Here is a 12,115-nt window from a genome sequence, read left to right as displayed (position 1 = left end):
ATAGTGTATTATCATTGGTTATGGGATTGTAGATCCCTTACAGCCTCCCTCTGATTGCAGTTCAGAAAGTCAGGGCACAGAAGCTTCACATTGCCCCCCCCCCCCCCCCTTTTTTTTTTTTCCCCCACAAAATTTAAATCACTACTGGTTGACCAACAGTCTGGCCTCCTAAGATACTTCACTCTTTCCTCATTGTCATCTGATTTCATTATTGAGCTTTGTCTTCCATTATTCTCAACCTGCTAAAAGGAACTTACGTCATCTACACGTTTGTGACACGGAGAAGGAATATTCTCCAGAACCTCTTCGTAGCTTTTTATAAGTCACAATAGCAGGTCCAGCCAAGAAAAAGTGCATTTTTAACTGGGAAATTGGGGAATATCTCTTTCTTGTCCACATATACACCCTGTTCAGTGTTTTATAAAGGTTTACAGTGTGCCGTATATTTGTGTTCACGCCAGCCACTCATTGGCTTGCAATGAGGATTGTGTGTGTTAACCATTATTACAGTGTGAGACACAATACCAAGCGTTCTGACCTTTGATGAGATTAACCCAAACTAGAAGTGCGAGACAAAAATTGTATCTGCCTCAAAATTATGATTTATCTGAGTCAAACTGTTTAAAACATCTTGGAATTGGTTATTGTAAAACCCTTTAATCATTGTGTTGAACATTGTTGAGCAACCACATTCTAATTAGGAATTACTCCCGAGGCAGCTAAATCCGATTAGCACTTAACAGTTAGATCCTGGTCACATCAAATTTAAAGGTAGGCTGCTGTTTCAGTTAACAAACATTGACCTTATATTAATTGGGAATGTTTCTGAATACATTATAGAGGCAAAATTCCAACGCCAGGAGTGGCACACTGCAAACTCTCCAGATCCCGAGCGAGAATGAGCAAACTCAAAATAATAATTCTGTTTTTAGTCTGGGGGTTGTCCACAATGAATTTGTGCCTCCAGGACAAATACTCACTTAAACTTTTTATTGGATAGTCATAGAAAGATTCAGGGAAAAATGAGGCACGTGTACAACCCTGCTTTGCAAATACTTACATGCTGCCTCCCATCACAGAGCAATACTGTAGTAAAGTTGGTGTATGACGATCCCTGACAGTTGCAGTGGGCTGTGTGTGGCAGCTGTGTATGCATGCCACCACCAGTCACGTAACACAGTTTTTTGACACCTCTGTGGTAGCACCTCAGAATTGCTGGAGCTATATAGATGGCTACTGTTGTGACCTACAGACATCTGTATTTCACTGTTGAAAGCTGTCAACAGTGCTGCAAGCAAAATAGCATTCCTGTGGTTCCTCAGCTTCCCTGTATGCTGGATCCCAATCTATATGATTTCTTTTTATTCCTCAAACCCAAAAAATCATTTGAAAGGGCTTTTGGGGAAATATCCAGAAGAGCAGAACTGAGGCGCTGATAGATATTTCGGCAGAAGCCTTTCAAAACTATTATAAAGACTTGAAACATTGTTCTCACTGGTGTGTAATTGCCAGAGGGAGTTTTTCTGAAAGGAACAACCTTGTTGTACATAAAAAATAAAATTTGTGGTTACAAAAATTATATTACATTACTTTTCTAACACACCTTGCACACCTTGTCCTTACATACAAGTAGAGGTCAGAGCTGATGTCATCTTTCTCATATATTCCTTAATTATAGTTTAGACTGCATAACTTTTTTGTATGAAACTTGGCAGTACTGCTACTTCTCTGAACAGTTATCAGAACATTTGTGGGAGGTAGTTAAACAGGACTGTTTCATTTGGAAAGAATTATGCAATTTATACGGCTCTTCTTTCCTTGTTCTTGCTATTCTTTTCTCCGTTGTCTGTTAACGCCCCCCCCCCCCCCCTAATGCCCCGCTCCTCTCTCTCTCTCTCTCTCTCTCTCTCTCTCTCCCTCCTCCCCTCCCCTCCCCTCCCCTCCCCTCCCCCCCCCTCCCCCACCCAACTTGCTTCCCCCCCGCCCTTTATTATGTTTCAAAATATAATGCTAGCAATTCTGTGTATTTGGAACTCTAGGCTGCTGTTACTGTCTATATATCTTACCTTTCTTTCTATAACAACAAAAACAATCAATTATTGATAAAATTATTTAGTGGGTAGATAAAAAACCTACTCACCAAGTGGCAGCAGGAGACACACATAAAAAACTATTGTGATTGGCAAGCTTTCAGAGCCAGTGGCTGCTTCTACAGGCAGAGGGGTTGAAGGGGATGGAAGAAGGGCGAAGGAAAAGAACTGGAGAGGACTAAGAAAAGGGGTAGATTTCGGTAAAGTCATCCAGAACCGTGAGTCAGGGGAGACTTACCAAACGGGATGAGAAGGAAAGGAAAGGAAAGGAAAGCTTTCCTTCTCATCCTGTTAATTTTTTCAACTTTATGTGTTTTACATTTCTTGGAAATCCTTGTAGAACATGCACCTTTGTTTAAAATTATGCATTGGCAAGGAATCGAACCCAGGCCAAACACACAGAGGATAGATGAAGGCTCTATCACAAGGCCACGCCACCTATCAAAAAGCCAACCGTACTTTAGGGCACTAAAGACATTCAAAAACGTTCAAAGTCACTTTTCTTGAAACGTTTTGAGAGTCGTATTTTTATGCGTTTCGTAATTGACATTTAAGTTTTGAACTTCATGGACCATAATTATAAAACATCAAGAAACAAGATTGTCATGTGGTCTTAGGGCGAGTTGAACGTTCTGTCACACTGACTGCCAGGAGGTATAGGTTTCCTTGTACTGAAGCATTTTAAAAGCTTTTCCTCTAAAATAAAACTGATTTTTAAAGAAAATTTTGAATGTTAAATTTAGATTTCATCTATCCATGTGTGGCCTGGATTCAACTCCTTGTCAATGTATAATTTTTAACAATGGTGCATGTTCAACAAGGATTTCCAAGAAATGTTAAACATATAAAGATGGGAATAAATTAATGGGATGAGAAGGAAAGCTTTCCTTTCCTTCTCATCCCTTACGGTAAGTCTCCCCTGGGTCTGGGTGACTTTCCCGAAATCTAGTCATTTTCCTATACCTCTCTAGTCCTTTTCCTTTACCCTTCTTCCTTCCCCTTCAACCCTTCTGCCTGAAGAAGGAGTTCCTGGCTCCGAAAGTTTGCCAATCACAACAGTCTTTTATGTATGTGTTTTGCCGCCACTTGGTGATAAGATTTTTTATCTATCCAATTAAATAATTTTATCAATAAGTGATTGTTTCAGGCAATTAAATGATGCACGTAAGTCCTTTAGCACTAAAAGCAGCCTAATCAAGAGTGAAAGAGATAACATTATAAGTGCAGAGAAATGAATCTGAATGATAATGCAGGCAATTTGACAACCTTCTCAATTCAAGGTTCACAAAATGAGTTCCCATTGATGAACAAGAAAAAAACTAATGAAGAGAACTTGACCACTCCAACTGTTGGAGAAGTAAGAACTACCCTGAAATAGCTAAAGAACAAGGCAACCAAAACAGACAAAATCCTTGCAGCATTATTAAAACAGGGTGGATAGAAACTGGCAATTGGAATGACTCCTTTTAAAAATGGTGATGCAAAACTGAGACGAGGAAGAGATAAGATATAGAAGTGGAATGGTGAAATTATTTGCATACATTACAAAAAAAAAATCAAATGGAGTATGCAGATTACTTAAGAATTTCATTTCTAAATTTGTGTTGGGACACAGAGTGACAGTCGAGGAATATTTCTGGAGTCACTGTATATTCACAATCTTCTTTCCCACCCACCCACATCCCGAACATATGTTCACAGTTTCAAATGTGCAGCATAATTAGTTTGTTCTTGACAAATAGAAAGGTTTGACGTGTTTTAATGTGCTCAGTGATTTTTTTTTATTATTATTATAAACAATTGAGCAAAGAATTTGCATCCAATTTTGTGTGAAGAATGAAATAAAGTGCTCTAAAACACTTCAAATGTTGACAGTGACATATGGTGACTCTGCTTTATGTCATAAATAATAAAAACAAAAAAGTGGTAAAAGCTCTTTCAATAAGGCCGAGAAGATGCCAATGATGAACCTCACTCTGGACTTCCCAGCACATCAACAGATGGTAACATCAAAGCTGTGATGTTTTGAAAATCATCCAATTATCAAGAGAAGTTGCTGAAAATGTTGGCGTATTGGTTAGTTTGTGTTGTGCAATTTTTTCGGCTGTTTTGGGATGAGCTGTGTGTCAGCAAAGTTTGTTCCAAAACTTCTCAATTTTGATCAGAAGAACCGTCACTTGAGCGTCGCCCAGGAGCTCTCAAATGATGTCAATGATGGTCCTGATTTGCTCAAAAGGGTCATAATTGGTGACAAAACATGGGTTTATGGTAATGGCATTGAAACAAAAGCCCAATCGTGCCAATGGAAGCATCCCAGAGAGCCAAGACCGAAAACGGCATGCCAAGTTTGATCAAATGTCAAAGTTTTGCTCACTGGGTTTGTTTCCTCCCCCCCCCCCCCCCCCCCCCCAAAAAAAAAAAAATTACTGTGGTGCAGCGCATCATGAATTTTTGCTCAAGGTAAAATGGTCAACAAGGAGTATTACTTTGACTCTATGCACCTTTTGTGAGAAGAAACAAAAAAGTCCAGAATTCTGGAAAAACAGTTTATGGCTTTTGCATTACATGCCTCAGCCACCATATTCAGCGGATTTGGCCCCTTGCAACTTGTTCCTGTTTCCAAAACTGAAGAGACCTATGAAAGGATGAAGATTTTCAATGATTGAAGAAATAAAAACTGCATAGTTGGAACTATTCAAGGTTGTACCAAAAAGTGCTTATGAGAAGTGCTTTGAGAGTTGGAAGAAGTGTTGGCACAAGTGTGTTGTATCTGAGGGGGATACTTTGAAAGGGACAACATGAATATTGATGAATAAATAAAAATTTTTTCATTAGAATATGAAGTCGCCTTACTTTTTGAACACACCTCATAAGATAACTTGCATTTTGTACTTCTAGAGCAGTGGCTTGCATGCCAGTTATTGTGATAGGATTTGAAATGTCTCCTATCACATAGTATGTTTGTTGTCATGTATGTTACTGCTATCAAATTTTAGTCAATGACAATTCTTGATTATGTTCACCATAACTGTTGTATAGTGTAAATGTGGGACTGACAAGTCAAAGAGTCTAAATCAGCAGTATTTTTTGTTATTTGTAAGATCATATTAATATACGTATCTGTGATATGCTTTCATCTACATAATTTACAATTCTTTGACAATTGGTGTACGAAGATAGACACTACAAAAGACATAATATTGTGAAACAATCCAATATATCATATCAAATTAGACAGTTTTTTGTGTTGGACAGAGATTCCAAATCAAAATTATTTGGTTAAAACACTTGAAATTTTATATATACGTCTTATTCTGTAACTTTGTTCATTAAGTATGTTGTCTGGTTGTTTTGTTATATGGATATATATTTCGGTTTCTTCTAGAATATTCAGTAACCTGCCATTTTCTGCTTTATGGACAATGGTGATGTCCTTGCTAATGTCATTAGCAGTATGCTTGTATTCTCTTAAATGAGCACTGAATGTTGAAGGATTTGCTTCATTAACATTAACATGTCCTCCAAGTCTTGTTTGGAAGTTTCTCCCTATTTACCCAACATAAAATTTATCACATTCAGTACATATTATTTTATACACTTCTGACATGTTACATGTTTGGCTCTTATCTGTATTGTGTATAAGATGAGGTCTTGCATTGTTATCTGCCATGAAGCTAATTTGTAACCTAGGTGTTTTCTTGTTTTGGGGTGGGGGGACCGCAACTCATTCTGTTGGAGATATGTGAACCCAATATGGTAAGGTTATACATATATTTTTCTACTTGCTCGCTCTTTGCTACTTTATTTGTTTATTTATTTAAACATAGAGTTCCGTAGGATCAAATCGAGGAGCAAATCTCCAAGGTCATGGAATGTGTCGGTACATGACGTTACAACATAAAAGTAATAATAGAGAAAAATGAAATTTTCATGAACCCAAGAAAAGTCAAGCCATAAGTTTAAGCAAATGCAGTGAAAAGAATAACACAAGAATCGGCTTAATTTTTCAAAGAACTCCTCAACAGAATAGAGTGAGTGGACCATGAAGAAACTGTTCAGTTTTGATTTGAAAGTGCGTAGATTACTGCTAAGATTTTCGAATTCTTGTGGTAGCTTACTGAAAATAGATGCAGCAGTATACTGCACACTTTTCTGCTCAAAAGTTAACTAAGTCTAATCCAAATTCAGGTAGGATTTCTGCCAAGTATTAATTGAGTGAAAGCTGCTTATTCTTGGGAATAAGCTGACATTGTTAACAAGAAACGACAATAAAGAATATATACATTGAGAGCTCAATGTCAAAATACCCAGACTAGTGAAGAGGGGTTGACAAGAGGTTTGCGAAGTTACACCATTTATCTCATTTGTGTTCTTTCAGTCGGCCCCCCCTCCTCCCCCCCCCCCCCCCCCCCCCCCCCATTCTCAAGAAACTAGGCTACAAATTGCCTCCAGGGCAGACAACAATGTAAGATCACATCTTATACACAATCCAGATAAGAGCCAACACATAACATGTCTGGTGTGTATAAAATAACTTGTAGTGAATGTGATAACTTTTTTGTTGAGCAAACGGGGAGAAACTTCAGAGTGAGATTCAGAGAAAAATGTCAGTGAAGTGAATCCCTCAGCATTCAATGCACATTTAAGAGAATACAAACATTCTGCTAATGACATCAGCAAAAACAAGCGTCACTGCTGTTTGTAAAACGGAGAAAGGAAGATTATTAAATATTCTAGAAGAAATTGAGATATACACCAATATGAAGAAACAACTAGACAGCATACTTAATGAACAAACAGAGTTACAGAATAAGATGTATACACACAATTTCAACAATGCTGTAAACAAATAATTTTGGTTTGGATTCTATGTCCTGCATGTAAAATTGCCTAATTTGATGTGATATGTTGGATTATTTTGCAGTATATTCTACCTTCATATACCAATTGTCAAAAAATTCTGTGCCACAGGTTGACTTACATTACTGCTACAGTATATACAGATGACATTTTGCAGAAATCAATGTACATTCAGTTGTTTATGGCTCTGTATCAGATGTCACTGATGATGGGTTATAAACCCAAAAATCAGTTTTAGCAAATAAATATTACTAGTGCAGCTCATGATGTATAGATAATGTCCTTTAATAAATTTTCTGTTTGTCATATTACACTGTGAAACCTGCTTCTAAATAGAACAGTAACATTGTATTGTATGTGAAGCTGTATATATGTGACCTTCAGTCACGGTTATCACTTTGGAGACTCCTACTTAGAACAACATTGGCTTCGTAAACTGGCCATTTATGCAATTACTTAAAGCATTGCTGACACACATGTAATTCACGTATGTTCAAGAGTAACACATATTAAAAAGGGCCAAATTTCAAGGTTTATTCATATTTTCTTTAGCTGTTCAGTAGTTAACAAATTTTAAAATAATGTAGACAGTCTAAGTATCATCCAAAGATAAGAGTGCAAGGTGAGTTACTGAGCAATTTCTCCCTCTGGAGCTTCAAAAAATTGTGCTCACTCAAGAAATGTGGCATTTGTAGCAGAATTATAGCAAACTGCGAAACCTAACAAATACATGAATGAAATTGTCAATGCATTCGTATTGACTCAGCCATTCATGACAGCAGCTGTTATGTTCACTACTGTTTCTTTCAAAATAGTTCAAGGAATTGACATCAGAAGGAAGCACCAGTCAAGGGGAAGGTTGCAAGATGTCTGTGCATTGTTTTCATATGAAATGAGTTCAATTTTTTAATGATAGGCGGCTCATGTGTCGAGAAAATCGTGGTCTGGCCTATACTCTGGCACATTCAAAAGAATGCAGCGTGAGCTATGCTTGGGCTTGGTTTCCAAAATGTCAAGATGACACAATATTAATGTGTATGTTAGAAAGGTCTAGTTAGGAACACTTTTGCAATATTAACTCCTTCACTGCTCTAATTGGCGAACGAGGACTCTTATTTGAGAGGACAGTGGTAGCCATCTAGATGTAGGTTTTCCGTGTTTCTCTAGATCGGTTAAAACAAATACTGGTAGATGGTTCCTTTGAAAAAGTTTTCCTTGCTAGCCTTCCCCCACCTGTGCTTGTGCTCTGTCTTTAATGGTCTTGTTGATAGGACATTGAACACTACTCTTCCCTCCTCCCTCCCTTCTTACCACCCCACCCTCTGAAAAAGAAGTTTTGGTACATATTTCCAGTAATAATTTCAATTTGATAATTTATTCTGTTACACCAGAACATATAGAAAAGTGCAATAGTTGCATATTTCTCGTATATGTGTAATAGAAACCATGTCCAAAGGGTAATGGGAAGAAAATGTGTTTTTAAGCGGTCAGCAAATTATTACTCATGCCAACATATTTGTAACTTAAAATGTTACAGGATCAGTGACTAAATAATTACAACCTGTCATTCATTGTTCCAGTCTTTAACAAGCAGTTCCTTGAACCTGCCAGTTCCTTATAAGGTTCTGGAGGTACTGGTTCACTATCTTTATGAAGATGAAGCACCTGCTGTTCTTGCTTCAGAGGATATTGACTTTATATGTAACACACTTGTCCTTGCAAACCAGTTGTTTGCTACACGGCTTTTGGAAATTTGTGAAGTGGCACTTGCTAACTTGGTCACATTACGGAATGTGGCAGGTCTTCTTCAATTGGCTGACACACACCAGGCAAACCAGCTAAAGCAATGCTGTTTGCAATATATATGTTTGAATTTAAGTGCAGTATTGGAATCAAGGTGAGTGAGCTTTCAAATTTCTTTTTACACTTTTGTAATGGCAGTGTAAAGATTGTACTGATTGTCTTAAGTAAAGAGAAACTTCTTCTTAATAACAGATTTCAGATTGTTTAAAAAATGAAAGAAACTGAAATAAATTACAAGGGTTCATATCTGTGTTGTATGGATGCAGAAATGTGTGGCTGTAACAAGTATGATGTTACAAGATGTCACACAGGCACATCTTTTTTCACTTTATCTGAATGATTCAGATCATTCAAGAAAGTGTGTCTAGTACATTAATTGCTGGTTGATGTCTTATGGTCTCAAATTGTGATAATGATAATATTATCTAGCAACAAAAAATAAAATAAAAATAAAAAAGTGCTCACTGTTCTTTTTTTGTACTCTGTTCACTGTTGGTGAGAGAGCATCATCAGGAAAGTTACATGCTTAACTCCCACTTTGTGTCTGGATCAAACTGATATAGTTGAATACTGATTTTTTTTAAAATTAAAATCGTCAATAACTTCTCGAGAGAACATGAAACCAGGAGCTGCTGTGTGTGGATTGTATGTTGTGGTAACTACCTACTGCATATCTTCTTGATATGAAGCCTAAGAGTTTATTTAATGAGCCGTCAGATTCAGTGACTGTCCTTTTAAATTGTTTCCTAAATTGAAGATAAGGTTAATTTTGTAGTGACTTCAGTGTAATGCATGGACAGACTGAAAACATTACTGACGGTAAGACTTCTGTGTAGACTTCCATGGCCAATAGTGACTGAATATTGTATGAATTTGGGTGTCATTCCTCCAGATGCAGTAGTTACAGCTTGTTAAAAATTTAAACAGTAGATTAGCTTTGCTTCTCTCTCTCTCTCTCTCTCTCTCTCTCTCTCTCTCTCTCCAGAGTAATCAAGTAGATGTTTATTGTAGACTAATTCTATTAAAACAAGAATTCACTTGAGCAAACAGTAAATTATTGGGAGTCAGAATAGTTGGCCAGTTCATTCCTGCAGGAGGTGCTGTTCCAGTATTGCTGATGGACACATTTACAAGTGGAAAAAACTTTTCCTAGCCCTTTGAACTGTGGGTTCCTTGCTGAGCAATGGAAAGCTAGTTGGGGTGGGGTTTGACTAATAACGGCAATGTCTCCTTATGTTGGTGAACAGATGTTGGTGGCATCCTTACATATACAAAGGCAAGTGTCAGTTTGACTTACTGTGAGGACCATTATTACAGATTTCTTTTTCTGAAGACTAAAACAAAGGTTTGGCAAGTTCATATTACAAGTTAATAATGATAAAGAAAATATAAAAGCAGCTACATAGACATTGTGTAAGGAGTGAAAATCGATAGATGAAAAGTAAGAGACTAGAGCTTCGTCATCCACTGTAGGCTTGTACCTTCAAAATCATAAGTGGAAAAGATGTGCAGGGAACAGACAAAAATACACTCCTGGAAATTGAAATAAGAACACCGTGAATTCATTGTCCAAGGAAGGGGAAACTTTATTGACACATTCCTGGGGTCAGATACATCACATGATCACACTGACAGAACCACAGGCACATAGACACAGGCAACAGAGCATGCACAATGTTGGCACTAGTACAGTGTATATCCACCTTTCGCAGCAATGCAGGCTGCTATTCTCCCATGGAGACGATCGTAGAGATGCTGGATGTAGTCCTGTGGAACGGCTTGCCATGCCATTTCCACCTGGCTCCTCAGTTGGACCAGCGTTCGTGCTGGACGTGCAGACCGCGTGAGACGACGCTTCATCCAGTCCCAAACATGCTCAATGGGGGACAGATCCGGAGATCTTGCTGGCCAGGGTAGTTGACTTACACCTTCTAGAGCACGTTGGGTGGCACGGGATACATGCGGACGTGCATTGTCCTGTTGGAACAGCAAGTTCCCTTGCCGGTCTAGGAATGGTAGAACGATGGGTTCGATGACGGTTTGGATGTACCGTGCACTATTCAGTGTTCCCTCGACGATCACCAGTGGTGTACGGCCAGTGTAGGAGATCGCTCCCCACACCATGATGCTGGGTGTTGGCCCTGTGTGCCTCGGTCGTATGCAGTCCTGATTGTGGCGCTCACCTGCACGGCGCCAAACACGCATACGACCATCATTGGCACCAAGGCAGAAGCGACTCTCATCGCTGAAGACGACACGTCTCCATTCGTCCCTTCATTCACGCCTGTCGCGACACCACTGGAGGCGGGCTGCACGATGTTGGGGCGTGAGCGGAAGACGGCCTAACGGTGTGCGGGACCGTAGCCCAGCTTCATGGAGACGGTTGCGAATGGTCCTCGCCGATACCCCAGGAGCAACAGTGTCCCTAATTTGCTGGGAAGTGGCGGTGTGGTCCCCTACGGCACTGCGTAGGATCCTACGGTCTTGGCGTGCATCCGTGCGTCGCTGCGGTCCGGTCCCAGGTCGACGGGCACGTGCACCTTCCGCCGACCACTGGCGACAACATCGATGTACTGTGGAGACCTCACGCCCCACGTGTTGAGCAATTCGGCGGTACGTCCACCCGGCCTCCCGCATGCCCACTATACGCCCTCGCTCAAAGTCCGTCAACTGCACATACGGTTCACGTCCACGCTGTCGCGGCATGCTACCAGTGTTAAAGACTGCGATGGAGCTCCGTATGCCACGGCAAACTGGCTGACACTGACGGCGGCGGTGCACAAATGCTGCGCAGCTAGCGCCATTCGACGGCCAACACCGCGGTTCCTGGTGTGTCCGCTGTGCCGTGCGTGTGATCATTGCTTGTACAGCCCTCTCGCAGTGTCCGGAGCAAGTATGGTGGGTCTGACACACCAGTGTCAATGTGTTCTTTTTTCCATTTCCAGGAGTGTATATAGGAAGTTATGTAGGAGACTATGGGTTATAAGTGTACCCAATAATAACTTGATAGGGTGAAATACGGAAAAAGAAATGAAGGGGGGTGTGGGTGGTGGTATATGGATAAATAAAGTAAGAATTTAACAAAATTGGAATTCTGGCAGCAGTGACCACAGGGCTAAGTAGATGGAAAAGAACAAAATAGAATTTAATATTTGAGAATATAGGTACAGCAAAGAGGTGGCAATAAAGCCATGGGGAACTTGTTATATATGCAATATTATGAATCAAAGAGAAAATAAAAGAATGCAGTTGGAAGCCCTCAGGTCACAAAATGAAACGGACAACTAGTAAATATGATGGAAAATTGGAGTGAATGTGGGAAAAATGTATAAGTAAGTTAAAAAAATACTTTTTAGGAAAAA

General features: G+C 39.5%; 1 protein-coding gene across 1 annotated transcript in view; it reads left to right on the top strand.

Moving 5' to 3' along the window:
• The window catches only part of LOC126457157 (inhibitor of Bruton tyrosine kinase), a 128,483-nt gene that overhangs the window by 75,206 nt on the left and 41,162 nt on the right, over positions 1 to 12,115 (top strand). Inside the window, exon 13 of the mRNA XM_050093235.1 lies at positions 8,531 to 8,847. Within this exon, the coding sequence (XP_049949192.1) occupies positions 8,531 to 8,847 (317 nt within the window). The remainder of the gene's footprint in view (positions 1 to 8,530; positions 8,848 to 12,115) is intronic.

This window comes from Schistocerca serialis, chromosome 2 (genome assembly GCF_023864345.2).
Source record: "Schistocerca serialis cubense isolate TAMUIC-IGC-003099 chromosome 2, iqSchSeri2.2, whole genome shotgun sequence".
Classification (NCBI taxonomy): domain Eukaryota; kingdom Metazoa; phylum Arthropoda; class Insecta; order Orthoptera; family Acrididae; genus Schistocerca; species Schistocerca serialis.
This window is presented reverse-complemented; position numbering and strand designations above follow the sequence as displayed.